Source organism: Natator depressus, chromosome 7 (assembly GCF_965152275.1).
Source record: "Natator depressus isolate rNatDep1 chromosome 7, rNatDep2.hap1, whole genome shotgun sequence".
NCBI lineage: Eukaryota > Metazoa > Chordata > Testudines > Cheloniidae > Natator > Natator depressus.
The window spans coordinates 54,399,385-54,421,969 of NC_134240.1; the positions used below are offsets into that span (position 1 = coordinate 54,399,385).

General features: G+C 54.6%; 1 protein-coding gene across 1 annotated transcript in view; it reads left to right on the forward strand.

The window, feature by feature from the left end:
- WNT8B (Wnt family member 8B) overlaps nucleotides 1–13,083 on the forward strand; it is a 28,559-nt gene extending 15,476 nt beyond the window's left edge. Inside the window, exons 2-6 of the mRNA XM_074959888.1 lie at nucleotides 55–88; nucleotides 2,498–2,636; nucleotides 4,539–4,664; nucleotides 9,908–10,050; nucleotides 11,858–13,083. Coding sequence (XP_074815989.1) covers nucleotides 55–88; nucleotides 2,498–2,636; nucleotides 4,539–4,664; nucleotides 9,908–10,050; nucleotides 11,858–12,415 — 1,000 coding nt within the window. The 3' untranslated portion in view covers nucleotides 12,416–13,083. The remainder of the gene's footprint in view (nucleotides 1–54; nucleotides 89–2,497; nucleotides 2,637–4,538; nucleotides 4,665–9,907; nucleotides 10,051–11,857) is intronic.
- The last annotated feature ends 9,502 nt before the right edge of the window (nucleotides 13,084–22,585 follow it).

Sequence of the window (22,585 nt, forward strand, 5' to 3'; positions counted from 1 at the left end):
TGGTCGGCACTGCGCTGATTCCTTACCACTGAGGGCCTGTTCTCTCTCTTCCAGGTCAGTGAATAATTTCCTGATGACCGGCCCGAAGGTAAGAGAAATCCCTTTGATCTGCGCTTCGGATTCCAGTCAGCCCTCAGGGGCACCTCGTTCCTTTCCTCCACCTCCAGCCGCCTTGCTGGCCTCCCCACGCAGCCTGCCAGCCAGAGGGAACTTGGGGGAGGGTGGGGAGGAGATAAGGCTGCTTGTCCGGTGCCCATCACTGCGCTCTGGCCTGCGATCGGTTCTGCTCACCGGGAACACGGGCGTCTGTCTGGGGGGCCGGATCCCAGAGCTGTGCCCATGGACACCAGGTTCTGGGGCCTCTAGCTCCCATGTAACCCAGGTTAGCTGGCTGTTCCCACAGGCCCCCCACTGCCCGGCCGCAGAGACAGGGTCCATTTGTCAACTGTTACAATGCCAGGCTCCCCCCCTGGAGAGCGGGACATCAGGCACAGTCCCACCGTGGGAGGGGGGTGGGGGGGCACCACACTGCCCCCTGCAAGGAGACACCCATCCTCAGGTGGGGCAGTCCCTTAGGCTCAGATCTGTCTGGGATGAAGGATGTTGCAATTTGGCCTGTAAGGACATGGGTCCTGGTGACACTAGAGTTACAGCCTGCTGACCCACGGCATCACAACAGCATGACGTGAGGGCTTTGCCTTGAGCACAAGGCTCAGCGGGTGGCCCCGGAAGCAGTGTAGGGATGGGGAGAGGTGGATGAGGGTGGAGAAGATAATTCCTTTAGGCCAGACCCCTGCCCGGGCAACCAGTGGGGCGTTTGCACCAAGCAGGTATAAAAAGGTCACATCCGAGCTCTCCACTCACTCACACAGGGGGTAGCGTTTCACACTCCCTTTGCACGGATGTAAATGAGGCTAGGGAGAATCAGGCCTTTGACACCAGCGTGAGTGGAGCCATCCCAGTCCGGATCCCTCATGTGAAGTATGGCAGTGTGGTCATTTACACCTCTGCCACGCGCTGAATGTCTGCATTTTGACACCCACTTTGCACGTCGCAAGTTACAATACCTAGCTCTTTTCGTCTGCAGATCTCGAAGCACGTTACAAAGGAGGTCGGTATCATGATCCCTCATTTTACATGGAGGGAAACTGAGGCACAGGGAGGGGGATCTGACTTGCCCATGATCATATAGCACCCTGCTGGGAATAGAAGCCAGGTCTTCTGAGTCCCAGTGCTGTGCTCTATCCACTAGGCCCCATGGCACTAATGACTGCACATTATGTCAGCCTGTCTTTATGGATATGTCTACACTGCCACGTAAACCCAAGGTTCAGACGCTAACCCCTCCTTCCAACCACACACAAATCGTGCTAACCCAGGCCTCAGACCAAGGATCCAAGCCTGAGTCAAGCCGGGACCCAGGGTTCAAGCCCTAATGCCGTGCAGCGTAGATTCAGCCCCACTGAACTTGTGCTCTGGGAGTCTGCCAAAACTATCTCACAGACTGACTTCCTTTGTGCTCTGGGCAGTCAAGTTTTCCAACACTGCACCATGAACAACGGGCTAGAGCGGCCACATTTGGGGAGGGCGCTAGGATGTCTGGGATATGGGTGGTTGACTTGGGCCCGCATAATGTGGTGTAGACAATGGAGCCCCAGCTTGGAACCCAGGTTTCAACAGTTGCTAACCTGGGGCTACAAAGGAGTGTAGACACTCGAGCCCTAGATTAGCAAACCCAGGGGCTGCTAACTCGAGTTCTGCTAACGCTGGGCTTCCATCGCAGGGCAGCCAGATCCTGTCGGACAGATCCTCAGCTGGGGGACATTAGTGTCGCTCCATGGACTAGACACCAGCTGGGGATCCAGCTGTTCTGTCAGAGCAGAGCCAACGCTGTCTGGTCCCTCTGCTTCTGAGGATCCCTGATCCCAGGGGAGACGGGAAAGTTAGTTCGTCATCGATCCCTTTAGGCTGTGTTTCAGTAACACTGGAGGTGTCCATTGGGGGCAAACCCCATCCTGTGCTGGTCTGGAGAGGGCAAGAGCTGTCCTCTCTGGGGCTGGCCTACCGGTTCTTCCTGCCGCTTAGCTCCTCCCACATAACCCCCAAAGCTGAAATACAGACAACACCCAGCACCGCACACTATCAGCACCCAGTCACGCCACCAGCTGCTTAGCCTTATGACTCCCTGAGAGGCGGGTCAGGGTGATCATCCTCTTGCTACCCCTGGAGAATTCAAGGCACCAGGCACTGGCCCAAGGCCCCACTCATCTGGGAGTAGCACGGTGCAGTTCCTGGCTCCTGATCCTGTGTTCAGAGGGTGCCGCCTCCCGGTGAATATCCAGGTGCGAAACGGAGCTGTGGTTCCCAGGTGCTGCTGGGCTGTGCCGGAGCCCTGCCCACAGCAGCGAGCCCTGCCCATGGGGGGCACACCTGTGCCAGGTGGTGCAGCTGCCCGAGGACACGTGGCCCTTTGTGACCCGCTGCCCTCCCCGTGCAGGCGTATCTCATCTACTCCAGCAGCGTGGCGGCCGGGGCCCAGAGCGGCATTGAGGAGTGCAAGTTCCAGTTCGCATGGGACCGCTGGAACTGCCCCGAGAGAGCGCTGCAGCTCTCCAGCCATGGCGGGCTGCGCAGTGGTAAGGAAAGCATTGGCTATAGCTCATGGGACCCCCTCGCCACAGGTTAGAGCCCACAGGCCCCTGCTTGTCCTGAGGATTTCCTCATCTCTCCCACTAGGCCCTCCCTCCCTTTTCTCTCGGGGAACATCCTTCCCAGGCCCTTTCCCCCGTGGCTGGCCCTGTCCTCTCTGCTCTCCCCATGGCTCGCCCTGGCATTGCTCTAGGGTGGTGTGTCTGGACCACGGCTGGCACAGTGGCATGGGGACATGGCAAACATCACCACAGCAGGGCTGTGTGCCTGCTGAGCCCCCACTGGGACAAGGATGGGGTTGGGTTCAACAGACACACACACAGCTGGGGGGAGGCTTCTACGCTCAGTGCCTGCCACCCCCTGTGAGGAGGAACTGAGACAAATCAGCTGAAAGCCCCTGTGGGAGGAGATGGCTAGAGCCAGCCCTGGCCTCTGCCCTTGGGACACGCGCAGGAATGGGGAGGTGGCTGGGTGAGTGGATACAGAGACTCAGAACAGGGCTGTGGGAGCTGGCTAAAGAGAAGCTCCTCCATGGCTCTGCTCTGGTGATCAGGCCGACAGGGGGGGCTTCCCCAGCACAGCTTCCAGGGGGCTGAGGTCCAATCGCTGCCCAGTGCAGCTCTCCTGCCTCAGCACCGCTGCAGGGTAGACGGGCGGGTTGCTGGGGCCTGCCAGAGCCTCCCATGGTGGGCAGGGAAATGGCTCCCCCACTGCACCCCCTTCTCCTTCCCCCCAGCAACCAGCAGGAAATGCCTTTGCCCCAGACCTGACTCTTATAGATACCCACAAAAAGAAAAGGTGGACTTGTGGCACCTTAGAGACTAAAATTTATTTGAGCATAAGCTTTCGTGAGCTACAGCTCACTTCATCTGATGCATTCAGTGGAAAATACAGTGGGGAGATTTATATATGCAGAGAAACCTCTTGTCTCTGTGTATATAAATCTCCCCACTGTATTTTCCACTGAATACATCCGATGAAGTGAGTTGTAGCTCACAAAAGCTTATGCTCAAATAAATTTGTTAGTCTCTAAGGTGCCACAAGTCCTCCTTTTATTTTTGCGGATACAGACTAACATGGCTGCTACTCTGAAACCTGTCATAGATACCCAGGTGGCTGCCAGGCCCCAGGGGACTGGGAATGGGCTACAATAGAGCTGGCTCCTGGGGATTGGCACTAGGCTCATGGTCCAGACCCTGGGGGATCAGCAGCGGTCTAGAGAGCCAGAGGGTGGGGGTGTGGAAAATTGGCAATGAGCTAGCAGGCCTTTCTCTAGCTTGCCAGCTGAAATCCTGCCCCAGCTGGTCCTGGAGATGAACCACATGTTGTTATCACCTGGGGCCCCCAGGGAAATTAGTTGATCATTTCAGCCCAGGTCCTAGTACGCTGGTGCCAGCATCATAGTGGGCCCTGACTGGTCACCCTTTGCCATTGGTCCTAGCAGAGGCCATGAAACTGCACGGAAACAACCCTAGAGGTAAGTCCCTCCAGCTCAAAGCAGAGGCATACTGGCAGGGCCATACAGGTGAGGCTCGCCCTGCTGGTCCCCATGCTGTGCCCTGTCCTGCTGGTGCCCATGCTTTGCCCTGTCTGGGGACAAATGGCAGGGCTGCCGATCCCAGCACATTTCCCCAGCACGACATCAACTGACGTTATTGTCTACAGTGGGATAGCCCTGGCAGGGCAGCATTTTGCCTTTTACTCTCCAAAGGGCCCCAAACAGGGAGAAAAAGAAACCAGGTTAACCCAATCCACATAGCCTCATCTCAGAGCCACAGCGACCTGCGTTTGGAATATTCTCTTCCCCTATGGCAGCAGCTGGCTCTGCTCCACGCAGCCCATAGTGAAACCTTTAGCGCTTTCCCTCCCCGTGTGTTTGTGCCTGGCAGCAAACCGAGAGACAGCCTTTGTCCATGCCATCAGCTCGGCGGGCGTCATGTACACGCTGACACGGAACTGCAGCCTTGGGGACTTCGACAACTGCGGCTGTGATGACTCCCGCAACGGGCAGCTTGGTAAGAAGCAGATCAGCTGCGATTTGTGTGTCTCACCCCCTGGGTGTCTCTCCACTTCTCCCCTAGAGCCTGGAGAAACAACTCCTTCCCTTGGTCCCCAGTGGCAAAAAGGCTCCAGAAAGAAAGTGTTCCAGGGCTGCACCCTCAGCTGGTGCAAGCTGGCATAGTTCTATGGAAGTCAATGGAGCCAAGTCAATTCAGACCAGCCGAGGAGCTAGCCCTGAATTTATAGCTTTGTCCAACCCTTGCTTAATTTTCTTAACGCCCCCCCGAAAAAAACAAACACACACACAACCAGACCTGATTTTCTCCTCACATACACTGGTGTAAATCAGGAATAACTTCATTGAAGCCAATGGAGCAAGACCAGTGTAAAAATGAGGAGAGAATCAAGTTCCACAAGTTTAACCAGTCACAAACTCTCAGACCACTCACAAACCAGACACAGACACCTCACACACTCACCATGGTGGCCCAGTCATTGCCAGTTTGGCTTCATTGGCCAATAGATTTAAAAGTGGCCACAGATTTTTAAGTATGTTGGGGTGGTGCTGGTAGGGTGGTAGGATGACCAGCCTTCAGGACCACTGACATCTGGAAATTGAGGTACTCAAAATTCAATGGCCACTTTTGAAACTTTTGGCCAAAGTTGCTTGCCAGAAATCACTCAGCATGTCAGAGCAGGGTAGGATATTAATGCTTAAAGCAGAAATTTATTATTAGGGCTGGTTAAAAAATTTACCCTGAAAATGTTTTTTTGATGGAGAATTGGGTTATTGACAAAATTTGTTTTTTGCAAAGAAAAAGTGTCTGCTTTCCATGGAAAAGTTCAACTTTTTGTTGAAAAAATTGAATGCCTGAAAACTTAAAAAATCCTTTCAATTTTCAACCGAAAACCAAAATATGTCTAGTCTAAATGCCACCACAGTACCTCATGGGAGTTGTAGTTTGGAAGCATCATGTTCCCATTCTTCTCTATGGACCTCAGATAAACTTCATCTCCCATGATGAAATACGCTATGTGACTACCATGATACATGGCTTCCCCTCATCAACAGGGGAAAGTACTGCATCATGGGAGATGTAGTCCCACGAGGGAGTCCAGACCATGGAGGAGAATGGGCATGTGAAGCCCCTGAACTACAGTTCCCATGAGGCACTGCAGCAGCATTTCAGAATAAAATATTTCAGTTTTTGATTTTTTGCTCAGAAAACTCAAAATTTTCCATGGGAAAAATTCTGACCAGCTCTAGTTATCCTCCCCACACAAGGTTAGGTGTATTTCTCTCCTTTTATTCTGGACTTTCTCACTCCTGCAGTCACACCATCTCTCTCTGTACATTGCAACTCAACCCTGTTACAAGCACCTTGGATCAACATGGATTCTTCAACCTCCATGTTATTTGCTGCATTAATTGTGACTGTTATTTTGCACTTTGTGGCATTATTTAGAAAGTGCAGTGGGAAAACCCTGCAGGAGAGTCACTCACAGAGGGCTCATGGGAGAGCATCACAGTAGAAGCCAAGCAGTTCCATAGGGTGCCCGTGCTCTATGGATTAACCCTTAGGAAGACACCAGGGTTAACCTCAGAGATTTTGGGGGGATCACACCAGCGAGACTCATGCACCATTCCACACTGAGCTGAGAGGAGCCCATGTTTGCCGAGTGCCCCGGTTGGTCACCAGCCTGGCAGCTGATGGGAATCCTTTCCATTCATTAAGAACCTTCCAGCCAAAACAGTTTCAAAATGCCACACAAACCATAGGGCTGCTGATCACCCGATGCCGAGTGGCCACAAATCTGAGCCCATAGTCAGAAACTATGGAACTTTCCGCAAGAGGCACCTTCGCTTCCACACCCGACTCCGGCCTCCCAGCGTGTGCATCCAGGAGGCTGTGGAAGCGTGACTCTGCACTGCATAAAACACATGGTCCTGTGGTTATTAGTGCTCTCAGGGACTCCAGCTCACAGTGGCTTGTTTACAAGCACAACAGAGTTTTTTCAAGGGGGGCTCTCTCCAGCTCCCACACACCACCTATCCAAAAGGCTCTGCAGGCCAATTGTGGGCTCAGTGGCACCTGTGCAAGCTGATCATCTTCAGAGGGTTTGCCCGGCTGTAGCTGAGTGGAGTTTAGTAATCAAGCCCCAGCTGGGATTGACTCCAGCTCTCTCCCTCTTAGATGTGCTGGCTGTGCAGGGCTGATGGGAGTCATGCTCAGTCATTCTACTCACTGAAGTCAGCAGATGCAATCCCAAACACACAGAGGGAGCAGACTGGCTGAGTCAGGAGGCATTTCTGCATCCTTTGCAGAGCAGGATGTCTCGGTACATGTGGTTCGTACTGTTTATTCGAGTGCATTTTGTTTTTAAAAAGTCAAAAACAGTTAAAAGGCAGCAGATAGTCACACCCCTCTCAATAGTTTCTCTTTACTGATTGTTTAGTGGGGTGTCTCCAGACTCTATGCACCACACGTAGAGCCCACTTACTGGTAACGTGATCAGTCCCAGCGGGGTTCAGACACAGCTAACCCTGGGACAACCAGATCTGTGAATAACTCCTGCTTATTATTGTAATGAGCTGGCAAAGGAGGGAGGGATAGCTCAGTGGTTTGAGCATTGGCTTGCTAAACGCAGGGTGTGAGCTCAGTCCTTGAGGGGGCCATTTAGGGATTTGGGGCAAAAATTGGGGATTGGCCCTGCTTTGAGCAGAGGGTTAGACTAGATGACCTCCTGAGGTCCCTTCCAACCCCGAGATTCTATAATTACTGTGCACTATTGGCCCTGCTGGATGGACTCAGAGCTGCTTGATTGTATGTCATAGCCCCAGTACCACTCATGGAGATTCTCTGTAACTTCAGGTGAGAGTAGAAGGTTGTGCTTTGGAGCTGGGCGTTGGAGTTACTACAAGGAGACGAGAGAAGGAGGGATGCTCTCAACTAGAGGAGTTGAGTCACTGCCGGAGCAGCGCCTCGCAGCGGTTGTGGCATCGCTGGCCATGTTCCTATAGCACCTCCTGCTGATGGTTGCTCTAGCCCCATCCTCTGCTCTGGGTTCCAGCCCAGGGACCCTGCAGTAAGCAGCTATCTCTGCTCCTTCAGACAGGCTGCTATTTGCCAGGGCCACTTCTTACCACCAAGCCGCATGTGCCAGTTCTCTGCCACCTGTGCTTAACACTGCCTCTCCTCTGGTTCCTGGGCCTCTGGCTTCTCTCTCAGCTCCTTCTTTCTCTCCTGCCTCTGTGCACCTGGCCCCCTTTCCAGGGCCCACCATAGGATTAATTCCATCCCTGTGGCCTTCTTCAATCAGCCTTCCTAGGGAGAGGGCGCTCCTGTCTCCTGAGGACTTCCCCTGGACCATACCTTTTGCTAGTTTCCCCTGGCTGCTTTTATGAAGACACCCCAGCTCCTCCCCAGCTGGGTCTAATATCAAATCCAGCCTGACACCCCCTCTAAGTGCGGCAAGGTGGGCTGATGGCTCTCCCGCTCCTGAGAACCCCTGTGTGGGGTAGACACCCCATTGCAGACTCGGAGAGGGGAAAAGGGAAGAAGCAGAGAAGGGGCTGAAGGAAGTGAAATGAGGGGCTGGAGTAGCAACGGCCCCAACGGGGAGCTAATTTCCCCACTGCGTGAGGCTGAATGAGACAGTAAGGCACTGAATGAGGAATAATACGGACAAGTTTAGTTACTGCATAAAATCCCTAGTGTGTCCTTGCTTTTTGTCCCCCAGGCATTGGTGGGAGAGATGCTGTGTACTGAGGGGAGCCTGGATGCCTATTGTTTGTATCACAGCCACAATTCATAGTAGGACGTGGTGCTCTGTACTGAGGGAGCCTGACGCCTCTGCTCTGACCACCTAGCTGGGCGTTCGGGCTGTGCTCTCCCCTGCGGGACTCCCGACCCCAACCGTTCTGAGGAGATATGGGCCTGTCTAGGCTAGGGTTTGGAAAGTGTCTGCTCCCACACTAACAGCCTAGTGTAGACCTGGCAGCATAGGCGCTGACTTTTGATTTTGCAAGTGGGTGCTTTTTAAAAGATGTGTGTGTGCTGGGGTTTGGGGGGAGGCTATTTTCAGTATATTTATACACTTCTTTCGTATTCTAGTTACTGAATGTGTCTATCATTGGTATCTTTACTATTTTAATAATGATTCAGTTGTTATGACCTACATAATTACATTATCATGAATTACAGTCTATTAAAATCTTTGCAGTTATCTACAAGCTGTCTTCACTAAATGTCCCAGGTTAAAGACATTATGTCTCTCTGTAGCTTTCTGGATGAAACTGTCAGCAATCTTATTTATATCTAGGTTCCCTGGTATTGTCTTGATGCACATTAAGGACAGCTACATTATTCAGTTGCGTCTGTCCCATTGATGAGTGGAGATAATTTTTAAGTCTTTTGAAGCTGGAGAATGAGTTCAGGATGATACAGGCACAGTGAGAAGGATTATTATAAATTTGCAGTGTTCTGGAAACATAGTGCTTACAGAGTACTGAAAATGAGCCCAAGATCTCTTTCTTGAGTGGTAACAGCTAATTTAGGTACCATAATTTTGTATGTATAGATGGGATTTTATTTTGCCATATGCATTACTTTGCATTAATTATTGAATTTCATCTGCCATTGTGTTGCCCAGTCACCCAGTTTTGAGAGCTCCCTTTGTAACTCTTCGCAGTCTGCTTTGGACTTAACTATCATGAGTAATTTTGTACCATCTGCAAACTTCATCTCACTCTGTACCCCTTTTTTGCAGATCATTTATGAATATGTTGAACAGTACAAGTCCCAGTGCAAGCCCTTCGGGGACCCCACTATTTACTTCTCTGGCAGTGTGCCTTAACTGGGCCAGTTGTAAGGATTTAACACATGTTAAAGGCACGCGGCGGCATCTACATTAGGCTGTTTACGTATGTTAGCTAGCACCTTCCAATTCCTGGGCTAGACAAGGCCAGCGCAACCTCCGGTGCTCGTGGCTGTTTTCCCGAGGGAGATCTCTCTCCATCTCACTTAGTGTCCAAACCTGGATGAAAATGGCGTCAGGCTGTGAGAGGAGAGAATCTGGAAGTGTGACCAGGCTGTGGGCTGGCTATGCCCCAGAGGTGGCACCCCAGCTGCTCCCCATCCCCTGGCAGAGCCATCTCACCCAGGGACCCGTGCCATGCTTTATCTCCCAGGGCCAGGCAGGCAGGGGCTGCCATGTGGGAGGCCCCTGGAACTGCCCATCTTGTGTCTCTCCACAGGGGGACAAGGCTGGCTGTGGGGTGGCTGCAGCGACAACGTGGGCTTTGGGGAGGCCATTTCCAAGCAGTTTGTGGATGCCCTGGAGACGGGACAGGATGCCAGAGCAGCCATGAACCTGCACAACAACGAAGCTGGTCGGAAGGTGAGCCCCCTTCTCTCCAACAGGCCCGTGGGAAGCGAGGGTTTTCCCCAGGCCCTCTGGTACCCGGTCTCTCACTGTGATAGTGATCAGCTGCCCTGGAGAAAGGCAGAAGAATGGATAGCAGGGCTGGGCCTGCGGAGCCAGGAGGGCATGGAGGGATGGCAGCTTTGGGGGGTCTGGGCGTGCAGCTGGAAATAGCCTCTGCTCAGCTGTCGGACGCTAGCGCTCAAGGTAGCTGCACCTCTGTTGAGCTCTAGTGTTTTCCCAGGGTGTGCGGGGCCTTGCACCAGTGAAGTTCAGTCTCACTGGTGATCGCCAGCCACTGATAGCTGGGACGGCGTGCGCAATGCTTCTGCAGGTCTAAAGAGCCAGTCTCCCCAGGAGCAAAGGCTCAACATCCGCCCTGGCCGATGAGCGGCTCGTGTGCCTCTGAGTTATATACTAAGCCACGTTATTGCACTTTTTTGTCCCTGAAGGTGCCAGTGCAACCCAGGTCTTCCCTAGGCAACTCCCAGCCCCCTTGGGTAGCGTCTCTCTCCCTGCCCTGGCCTTGTCTAGCCTGGGAAAACACACTGCGTGAAATCCCGGACCCACTGACATCAATAGCAAGCTTCCCATTGGCTTCAGGCAGGTCAGATTGCCCCTGCTGTGTTAGGCATTGGGGCACTACCACATCTCGACTAACATGAGGTGAGCCAGCATTTTTTGCCCTTAATATGGTGGACAGCCGTGTTTCAAAAAGGTGTTGACGGCTGGTAGGAAACCCCAAGGACAGCTCCCCCACACCCGGCTGACATGTTTTTAACCCCAACTCGCCTGTGTCTACACTGGGTGCTGCGAGGTGGCGAGCATCAGCCTGGTTAAAATGCACATAGCAACAGGTTTTCTAACAAGATGAGTTTCCCCACTGGGGCCTCCGGGCACTCCCCAGAGGGTGAGAGAGTTCAGTCACTGGCTCACAACCATCTATTGGGACATGGCGTTGACAGCCCTGGGGGAAGGGGAAGAAGGGTGCCGATTAGGGACCTGATCCTGGCACTTCGTCTGCATGGGCACACCCATGTGCCTGCAGGGCGCCGTGGTGTAGTCAGTGGATGAAGTTACAGGATTAGGGCCTAGTGTAGCTGCGGACACAGAAGATCGTCCCCTACTCCGGAGAAGGTCTACTGAGGAAAGCTGAAGTTTCCTTTCTGGAAGCAGCAGCAAAGTGTAGGAGCCATGTCTTCTGCATTTCAGAAGGATTGTCAAGTAATTGAGCTCCAGCCTTTAACCAGAGGAGAGGGAAGGGAGTTAACAAACGCTGATCCATTCAGCTTGGCTCTTTTCCTTGAAATGTAAATCTGCCCTGTCATGTTTGCAACCCAAACACAGCAGCCTGGTGCAGCGCTAGCAGGCAAACCCCCTTGCTAGCTGTAGAGGGAACCTGGCCCAGGCTAGCCTCACCAGCTGCACTGCAGGAAGTGGCGAATTGCCACCATAAAACGTGCAGCAGCGACAGCAACAGTTGCATTCTGCATTTGGTTTTGCAAATCCTTTCGGTCTTAATCCTCTGCTGGCCGGCTGGGGAGGGTTTGCGGTGTGCGCGCACGCACACTGCAAATCACTCCATTCAGACACTGGATGGTGACACGGGTAAATGTGTGTGTGGGGTTTGCTCCATATTTTTATCTCGACAACGCTCCTTTCACTAGAAAATGGCGAGCTCTCCTGGCAGCTGCCTCTGGGCGCAGTGGCTCCAGGGACGGTAATGCACCAGCACGCCAGAGCGTCCTGGCTGATGGGCCATTACATCCTCTCTGTCTCCTAGGCGGTGAAGGGGACCATGAAGCGGACCTGCAAGTGCCACGGTGTGTCAGGCAGCTGCACAACCCAGACCTGCTGGCTGCAGCTGCCCGAGTTCCGGGAGGTGGGCACGTACCTGAAGGAGAAGTACCACAAGGCCCTGAAAGTGGATCTGTTGCAAGGGGTGGGTAACAGTGCGGCCAGTCGGGGGGCCATTGCCGAGACCTTCAGCTCCATCTCCAAGAAGGAGCTGGTCCACTTGGAAGACTCCCCTGACTATTGCCTGGAGAACAAGACCCTGGGGCTGCTGGGGACCGAGGGCCGGGAGTGCCTCAAGCGGGGCAAGGCCCTGAGTCGGTGGGAGAAGCGGAGCTGCCGGCGGCTGTGCGGGGACTGCGGGCTGGCCGTGGAGGAGAGGCGGGCCGAGATGGTGTCCAGCTGCAACTGCAAGTTCCACTGGTGCTGCGCTGTGCGGTGCGAGCAGTGCCGAAAGCGAGTCACCAAGTACTTCTGCGTCCGCAAGGAGAAGCGGGAACGGAGCGGGGGCGGCGGGGCCACTCGCAAGCTCAAGAGGAAACCCTAACGTCCTCTTGGTGCCTCGTCTCCTGTCCCCTGGCAGCATTCCCTCCTGGCTCTGTTCTGTGCCCCAGCACAGCCCCAAGGAAGGCGTCGGCTCTTGGGCACTGTCCAGCCGGTGCGTGAAACAGTGCCTCTGGTGGCGATGGCAGGCCACAGGCTGCTGACGGCAGGGCCTTGTCTGCACTGGGAAATGGCCCTCACTTCCAGCAATCTGTGGCCCACACCCCCAGCACAGACAAAGCCAGCTGGGATTTGCACACCTAAATCCAGAGCCACACCCCTCCGACCCCCGTGTGGCGGGGGTGACTCTGGATTTACACTAGCAACACTAAGAACTAGCTAGTTAACACCAGATGGAAACACTGCTGTTCCAGTCGGTGTCCCGAGGCAAACGCAGGGTTGGTATCGGGGAGCCTTAGCGCCCAAAGCTCGCCAGGTATGTGCAGACTAGAGAGAGTGACAATCAAAGCTGGGCCTGGGGAACAGTCCTGCAAACCTTGAGCCAATCAAGCCGCCAGTGCTGGATTTGGACAGCAGCACCGCAGGCTCGGAAACTGCGGGCCTTGTTTAATATTCCCTGTGCGTGGCTCCCAACAGTCAGAGGCATTTTAAAAAAAATCACTGCCTCTTCCATGTGGGGTGAAGGGAGAGAGAAGGGGTGCAACCATCCCCCGGGTGAGAGAGCCCTCTGACGAGAGACCTTCCCGCCCCTGCTCCGCCCCTCCCCCTTTGCTCAGCTCTGCCATTCCTTACAGTGCACCGCAGTGTAAGTAAGCGCCTTAGCGGGGTGAGATTCCAGGGTGCCATTTGACCTGCCTAATCAGCCGCTGTCTGACTGCGTCCAGCCAGGGATCCCATGACTCGCGCTCTCATGCTCACACTCGCGTCAGGGCTCCCCGCCACGCTGGGAGCGTTCCTCCCCCCTAAGGCTCTCACATGCTGCCCCAGGGAGGCTCCTCAACTGCCACTCTCCAGCCCCGCAGCGCCTTCCCAAGGCTCTTCAAAGGAGGGTTTGAGCAGACGAGCGCTCCCCCGCCCCCACCCCCCCGCATTTGCCAAGCACTCTTACGCCTCACACTAACTACTAAACCCTCCCCCCTAGGCTGAGAACACCGGTGGTAACTATTTAATGATGGTGTAAATAGGACAGTTGAGCACTTTGATGTTTAATTTATTGCACAGTGACTGTGATGTATACATAACAGTTTGCCTTGACACTGATTGTACATATGCTCCGGGCAAAGTGCGCCTTGTAAAGAGTTGGCTGATATGTCTCTGGTCCTAGCCAGGGGGTGAGGTGCGCTGAGTCAGCCGTGCAATGTGGGAGTTCACTGCCCCGGCACCGTGATTGAACGCTTTCCCGCGGGGCTGTGCCTTTGTCACCTGTTCTGCTGCAGTGGCCGCTGTTTGAAATCTCTTGTAGACTGATCAGGAGCCAGCCTAGCTAAATTACTGGCCAGTAGCTCTCTCCTGTAGCCATGTTTGTAAACCAATAGTCAATGCAATAAATCAGTAGCCAAGTGCTTGCAAAATGCTGGTGTGTCTAAGTCCTTGGGTTCTTTTCTTTCACTAGCAGCTGGATAGTTAATTGGGGGATTAGAGCTCTGGAGAGCAAAGTCCCCTGTCTGGCCCTGCTTAGTGGATAACATGAGCAGCAGATGGACAAGCTTCCTCAGTACTGCTCCACCCCCTTCCCTCAGCCCTGCCCCAGAGAGGGTGAGAAGTCAGGCCCTGACCTCTGTTGTCAGGGAGCCAGACATGTTGTTGGTATTTGCGAGGTGGATACACTGGGATCCAGACTGAGGCCTGACAACTCATTTCACATGTGGGGGCCACTGGGCAGCTGTCTGAGAGTATTGACAGGTTTCAGAGTAGCAGCCGTGTTAGTCTGTATTCGCAAAAAGAAAAGGAGTACTTGTGGCACCTTAGAGACTAACAAATATATTTGAGCATGAGCTTTCATGAGCTACAGCTCACTTCATCGGATGCATTCAGTGGAAAATACAGTGTGGAGTTTTATATACACAGAGAACATGAAACAATGGGTGTTACCATACACACTGTAACGAGAGTGATCAGGTAAGGTGAGCTATTACCAGCAGGAGCCGGGGGGGGGGGGGGGAGGAGAAAACCTTTCGTAGTGATAATCAAGGTGGGCCATTTCCAGCAGTTCACAAGAATGTCTGAGGAACAGTGTGTGTGTGGGGGGTGGGGTGGGGGGGGGAATAAACATGGGGAAATAGTTTTACTTTGTGTAATGACCCATCCACTCCCAGTCTCTAGTCAAGCCTAAGTTAATTGTATCCAGTTTGCAAATTAATTCCAATTCAGCAGTCTCTCGCTGGAGTCTGGCTTTGAAGTTTTTTTGTTGTAATATTGCTACTTTTAGGTCTGTAATCGAGTGACCAGGGAGATTGAAGTGTTCTCCGACTGGTTTTTGAATGTTATAATTCTTGACGTCTGATTTGTGTCCATTTATTCTTTTACGTAGAGACTATCCAGTTTGATCAATGTACATGGCAGGTTAGTCTCTAAGGTGCCACAAGTACTCCTTTTCTGTCTGAGAGTAAAGACACTTGCTCTCTACCCTGCCAGCGTCTCTCAGTCCTCTTCTACTTCAGTCTCCAGTGCCAGGCTCCCCTGCGTTGCGTGTGTGTGTGTGCATGGGTGGTGGGGATTAGTGCCCAGGCTGATGGGCATGGCTTGTGGTAGGGACACTTACAAACCGACTGAATCCCTCCACCTTATTTCATGGAGCCCCCACCCCCGGCAAATCCCCCGGCTGGGAAACCCAGGAGAGTGCAGCTGAGGATTCTTTGGGACTAACTTGCCAGCGCACGTCCGTCCCGTTCAGCGCCCAGAGCAGCCCGGGTGTGGTTCGGGGGCGGGGCTGGGCAATGGGCGGGTGGAGGTTACCCCTGCCTGGACCTGACTGACTCCAGGCGGAGGCACGGGCTCATGTTTCCCGCTGGTGCTCGGGAGACCCTTCTATCATCCACCCTCTGAGGGCAGCAGCCCTGGCTGGGCTGTCGAAGGTGCCAGGGAAGATCACGGTGCAGCTGCCTGGTCGATGTCACCGTTCCCTGTTGGGTAGCCCTCTGATAGCCCCTCATTAGCCCCTTCCCCAGCATCAGTCTCTCAAGCCAGCACAGCAGACAGACGGCCTGGGACAGCTGCTGTGGGAGGTGGCGCGAGCAGAGGAGCTCCCTTGCCACCTGTGGCTAGACACTGACAACTGGGCACCTGGCTGAGCGGGAAGCACAAAACGGGTCCTTTGCCTCCAACGCAGCACCTGCCAAGCAGCAATGGACAGACCCTGCCGGGGTGCCTCCAGCTGCTTCCAGGTCATGACGTGAGTGTCCAAGCGACCTCGGAAGAGATCACTTGGATCCAGACCAAGCTCTGCCTCCGGGGCAGCTGTGTTCCCTGGGGCGGGGGGCAAACAAACACCGAGTCTTCCCGGAGTGAGCTGCAGCTGGGCTCACGCGCTGAGCTCTGGAGACGTTGAGGGAGCTTTGAGCTGCAGCCTGGGAACTGGCTCAATGTCCTCAGTGCCTGGGGAAGACCCATAGAGAGGAACTGCATCTGGTATTGGAGGAGATTGCCAATGCCATGTGATGGGATGTCAGGGGACAGCCACTCTTAAAGCAACGGTCAGGCCTCGGTGTAGGAAACCAGCTGCTGAGACGGATGATCTCACCTACTACGGTCCTGTCTCAACTCACTGTTTTGAGGAAAAGTCATTGAGAAGGTTGTGCCAATGCATCTCGGCCAATATCCGGCATTCCTGGCTGCCAGGCAAGCCGGCCTGAGACCTGGAGACTGGCGCAGTTTTGCTCACCGTGATCTCTCAGGGTGGGGCTACAGAGCAATGCGCAGTGTGACTGCAGTGCGTGTGCACGTCCCCGAGTTAGCTTTGGTGCAGCTCGCTTGAATAACACTAGCGGTGCAGCCGCCCCAGCGCGAGCAGCCACCCAGGCCAGCCGCCCACGTACAGGCCCGCCCCAGACGCGAGGCATGGACCCAGGCGGCTAGTGCATGCCACTGCCTGGGCTGCTGCAGCTTCACCAGCATTGTTAGTGAGCTAGTGTGGGTGTCTCTGCGTGTGCAAGCGTCCCTCGGACTCAGTCCCATTGGGCAGCTGCCTCCCACGCCGCTGACAGCGAAGGAGAGTCAACTTGTCCAGGGGGCGGGCAGGGCTGCTCAAGTGGCTCGAACCCCTTCCTCTCCCCCCACCCCGAAACAGCTCCAGTGGGAGGGGCTCAGGATCGGCAGCCTGGGCCTGCTGCTCTTCAAGCCAGGCTGCCGGGTCTAGCTCCTGTCCCAGAGAAGGAGGCGAGGGGGGCAGAGCAAAGGGGATTGTGATGGGCTGGCTAGGGGAGGAGGAGGGTTCGTTCTGCTCCTGGCCCTGCCCCTGGAGCCCAGCGTGGGCGCATTTCAGAACTGGCAACACTGTCTTCACTCGTTAGGTGCCTCCTCTCAGTGGGAGGGGCCCCAGGGTGTTCTAGACTAGCTGTGGGCAGTGCTCGGCCATCACAAATGCAACCACCTCGTGACAGCAGCCCCACGGGGCATTGTCCTGGGGGGGGGGAACTGGAGAATATAATTTCTCAGGCACCCGGAGGGAACATTCATCCTGGCCTATAGCACCCTGCAGCGATGAGCACACGGCGGCAAGACCTTGGGCTTAGGCCCAATATGCGAGGAAGCAAGAGTGCCTCTGAGCCATGGGAGCTGGGGGCTGCGAAGTCCCTTCTTGTCTCTCTCTCCTACATGCTGCAAGCAGGCAGGACCCCAGGAAGCTGCTTTCTCTCCATCAGACGGCCCCATTCACAAGAGGGGTAAACACCTCCATGTACTCCCCTCCAGTACCTTTGCAGGGCCCCTACCACGCACTGACCTAATCTTCAGATATATAGCATGCTCCTCACAACGGTATCCAAATGACTTCCACCATGCCCCTCCCCTCCTGGGGGCTGGCTGGCTCGGGGGCTGGGACTGGGGCATACAGATGGTCAGGGCTTAGGGTTACCATCTTTGAAATGCAAAAAAACCTGGCACTCCCCTCCCCCACCAAGGCAAGCCCACCACAACCCCAACCCCCAGCCACAAGGCAACTCCACAACCCCACCTTCAACAGCCACTGATAGTATCTAGACAGATATCATCTTCCTTTCCAAATGCAAATGGATGGGCATCATACCAAATGGACTGAAGGTGAAAAATCCATGGCTATCTACATACTGTCTAGCCAGAGAACACCCATAGATAAGATTGATAACATCGCACGTCTCCTCACTCTTGCGTGACTCAAACCCTCTCTTTCACATGTGCGGTGCGCTCGCATGTTGGTAGGCAGCCAGCTGCTGTATGTTCAACGGTTTTGATCTGTTATCTCTTAAACGGTGGCAGTGGGAACACGGCAGCATCTTTATCTGGACACAGACGCTTTTACCATTAGCTACCCCCCTGCCTTGTGGTAATAATGCAAATCTTTAGACCCACGTAACACCCCCATCCCCCCCGGGCAGATTAAATTATTTTTCTGGACACTGGCAAATCCATAAAAAAACCGGCCAGGCTGGTCAAATACCAGCCAGGTGGTAACCCTCAGTACCCAGTCATTGGTTCAAACCCACCCCAGGTCTCTGCTAGCCAAGAGTCACAAGACAAGGGTGGGTTTCAGAGCACCAGCCGTGTTAGCCTGTTAGTCTGACAAGGGTGGTCACTGGTGTAGGCCCTGGCTGGACTGGAAGCCTGGCCAGCAGACCCAGGAAAGCAGGTCCAGTTCCTGGCTCTGCCCCAGACTCCCTGTGTGACAAAGCAACCTCCCCGTGCCTTCATTTATGGCCAGCGTTATACAGGAGGCCGGACTAGAAGATCACAGTAGGCCCTTCTGACTTGGGCCTCTCCAGGCCCCCCGCCCACACACACACTGGGGTGTTAGCTCACAGAGTAAATGCCTTGGGCCAGCCCCTGAGCTGGTGTCAGTGGCCAGCGTCCCACTCACCTCAAGGAGCCCTGGCCCCTGCCACCAGCTGAGCACCAGGGCCTGTGCATTTCCCATTCCAAAGCCTCAGAAAACACCCTGGATTCCTCCCAGCACCACCAATATATTTCGACCTCCTTCCCAGCCCTGCTTAGACGAAGGGCCCCTGCCCGCTTTGCCGTAGTGTCATTGCTCTGCATTAGCAGCCTCTGCTCCCACCCCCCTCTCCTCAGCAGGTGAGCTCTCCCGGCCCCTGCGGGGATGGCCACACAGCCCGCGGCAGCGAGGCCCCGAGCCTGGGGCGATGGACTCGGGCTGCCATGCTGTGCCGACCTCGCAGCTCAGGCTCTCAGGCCTGGGGGAGGGTGGGGGTCAGGGCCCGAGCGCCTGGCAGCAGCATCTTCCCAGCAAGATTTAGCGCAGGAGTCCGAGCCCCACAAGCCCAAGTCTGGGGCCGGAGGCTTGCTGCTGCGTGCTGCGTAGGTGCACCCGAAGGAGCTGGAGGGTTCGGGACTAGCCCGAGGGTCTGCAAGCCCCAGAGGGCTGATTTCCCCCCTCCTGGCCGGAACTCTCTCTCCATTTCCTCCGCTGCTCCGCCAGCGAGGGGAGAACGGGGAGCCGCGAGAGCTGCTACGCGCCCCCCTCCCCGCTTGCCTTGGAATGCACCAAGGCCAAGTCCACAGGGAACCGGACCCCTCTTTCACTGGCCGTATTATTCCCCACACAATTGGTGCCTCCAGGCTCTGGCCTTCCCCAGCGACTGCCATTCAGCACAGTGACACCTGTTGGCGAGGGGCAGCCCCATCTCCCCCTCCCCACCAAGGCCGAGCAGGCGGCCTGCTGGGACCGCCACAGCCGGGGGGTCCAGCCCCCTCCGCCTGCCCCTTTCTGTGGAATGAAACACCAGCCCAGCAGCTGCACAGGGCACTGACCCACGCAGCAGGCCTGGGGCGAGTCGGGCACAAGAAGCCCCAGCAGCAAAGGCAGCAGGCCATTGTGCCGCAGTATTGGATGCTTCCCCGTATTCATTGCGTTTTAATGAAGGTGCATTCCTTCGAGGAGAAATATTTACATTCGGCTTCCCAGGTGGTCACCTCTGCCCAGATGACACACAAACAGCTGCCTTCCAGGCCCAACCTCTTAACGGACAGGCACAGACGGGAACCAAATGCTAATAACTCCCCAAGCCAGCCCCTTTCCCCTCCCTTGCCCGGAGTCAATGGAAACCCCATTTCACATGCTAATCCCCGCCGTTCTCCACACAACACCTTTTCCGAAAGTGTTTGGGAAAAGTCCTTGTGGGGCGTTTTCAACTCCCCGCCGCTCGGATTCCTTCTTGTCTTAGGCCGCGGCCTCTGTGTGGGTCTCTCACTCCAGCCGAGCTGCTTACAAAAAATTTAAACAAAGACTTTGGAGTTCATCAGCCTCCCACTGAAATTCACAGCTGCTGAACAAACTAATCCCCTCTCCAGGCCTTTCTTCCTTTCAATGGGTTCTTGGCTTCAAAGACACTTTGGGAAAGGACTTTGCAAGGACTCACACTGCTCCTTCAATAGAAGTTAGTGCAAGTATTATCCTGCAAGCAAGTGGCTTTACAAACAAATACTGCCTAACAATCTCGCCTCCACCGTGCACATACACACAACCCTCGCCTGCAGACATGATGTGATCTACAGCGGGATTAGCATGTTCTGGGCCTTCGGGGCTCACATGCGGCCCCCTACTCTTTGGGAAAGCAGGCGCCCTTCTTTCAGAGTGGGACGCTGCGGTACAGCCAGTGGTGTGGGCGCCCACAGGTGGAGACGTGCAGCCAGGCAGCTGTAAACCCTTGGCCCTCACTACACCATCAGCCAACACCAGGCCAAGGGGAAGACCATAATGGAAACAGTTTAGTAGAGGCAGCATGGCCCAGGGGCTAGAACACTAGACTTGGACTCCAAAAAACCCGGGTTCTATTATTCGCCTGCTGGGCGACCTTGGGCAAGTCACTTTGCCTCACTTTCCCCATCTGTAAACAGAGATATGATGAAAATGCCTTGAGCTCTCCACCTGGAAAGAGCCAGGTATTACATTATTAGCACAAACATGGCTACCCTGTCTTAGAAGGAAAGGCACTAAGTGCAGTGACCAGCCTGCAAACGCTTGGAGGGAGGGGGTTAGTTCGTGGAAGACTTGGCCTTTACTCTAGGATCCATGGGAAGAAGGGAAAAATTAAGCTTAATATTGGGGGAATCCCTGACAACAAGGGGTGCTGGGCTGTGGAAGAGCTTCTCCAGGGAAGACCATCACTGAAGCCTCATTGTCAGACTGCTCAGATAGCCTTAGGAAGGGGCCTGGAAGGAATGCCCCATGGTGGCTCCAGGGGACGGCTGGACAGGCCTGGCCATCACTTTTCACAGCTGGGCAGGTCCCAGGATCCAGTATGTGTAGTTCAGGCCTTTGTGCTCACTTTTCCACTGGCTTGTTTAATGCCTGGGGGAGCCAAGTTGGGAGTTGAATTATTATTTGCATGAAAGTAAGAGCTAGAAGCACCAACTGAGATATGGCCCCATCTCATTCTGGTCTTCACACACCCAGTGGGAGAGGGGGCCTGCTCCAAAGAGTGTCCAGGCTCACCGGCTGAACCAGCCAAAGGATGGGAAAAAGAAAGGCTTATTCTGGCTCTTTTAGGGATGGGGAATCAGAGACACATGGGATTAAATGACTTGCCCAGGGTCACACACAGCCTCTGTGGCAGTCAGGCATAGAACCTAGCTCCCCTGGGTGCCAGTCCACTGCCTTACCCACGGTACAGTGCTTTTCTCTGTTGTTAGCGGGATGAGAGCGTGGCTTACGTCAGCCCCCAAACAGCATTAAAAAAGCCCAGTAAAATGGAAATGCAGATTGCAAACTATTCCCGCCCTTTCTCCACCGACTGCTCCTTTCAGCTTTGGTTAGCACCCAGCGGCACTGGAATCCACAGCCCTTGTGCCAGCCAGCCTGAGGTGCCTGAATTGGTTCAGTGCCTTGCAATTCTGTGAAACCCACATGCAAAGTGAACGTGAAGAGCAAAAACCAGTTTTGCAGTAAGAATAGTCTCAGCCGTCCACGTGCGCGCGCACACACACACACAAACTCTCTCAAGTAAAAGACCCAGAGGCTGAGGTTGAGCACCCATGACTCTGCTGCTCAGGATCAATATGCCAAATCTAGTTCCTGAAATAGGAGACTCAGCTAAAGTGGTCAGGGGGACACAGATGGTTCTGCTGCCTGCAGGCCGGGCGTATGATTCTGCAGGTGGGTGGAAGTAGGAAAGCCAGTTGGTGAGTCTGACCCAGCGCATAGTACAGCCAAGCTTTGGTTTGAGGGCTTGGTACCGCCCAGGAAGGAGAAGCTAGTTTGCTAGCATGACTCAAACTCAAAATACTGAGGGAAACTAAAGCAGGGCTGTAAGATGAGAGACTGGTGTTGGTGAGGAATCCACTGAATGGGGGAGTTATTTTGCAGCATGAAAATAAGTGCCATGAAACATCCTGCCCCAGCACCCTTCTGCCCAAGTGCCCAGTGGATAAGCCCTCCCCCCTGGGACATGGGAGCAGGGTCAAAACCCCACTCTGCCTGACTGGGAGCAGAAACTTGAGCTTGAGCCTACTGCCGTGGAGACAAGGGGCCAGATCCTCAGCTGGTGTGACCTGGTGCAGCCCCACCGACACCTGTGAAGCAATGCTGAGGATCTCATACACAAGCTCAAAGCTTGCACAGTAATATACCTGGTGGTGTTCACTAGTGCAAAACCCCAAAGATCACTCTCTGCCCCAAACCAGCCCAGGCCCCCCAGCCTGGTGAGGACAGATGGTTTAATACTGGAGGAGAGCACTCAGGGGACATGTGTTGTCTCTGTGCTACAACTCTAAGTGGTTTGTAACCAAGGCAGCCTGGGATCCCAGCATGCCTGAGAAAACGCTGAAGCACAAACCCACAGCGGAAGCATCCAGTTTGCAGCAGTGCCCCAAACCAACAGCCAGCTGCAGAGCCAGGCTCTGCCCTTCGCCCCTGAAGGCAGAGATGACCCTCAAGCCCTGTTGAGAATGGCAGCTTCCCCAAAGGGATCTCTCTTCATAAGCAGCTGCGGGGGGGGGGGGGGGGGGGGATGATGAGACAGACCCAGAGCCAAGGAATGAAATGCCAATTTCACAAAAAGCAGCT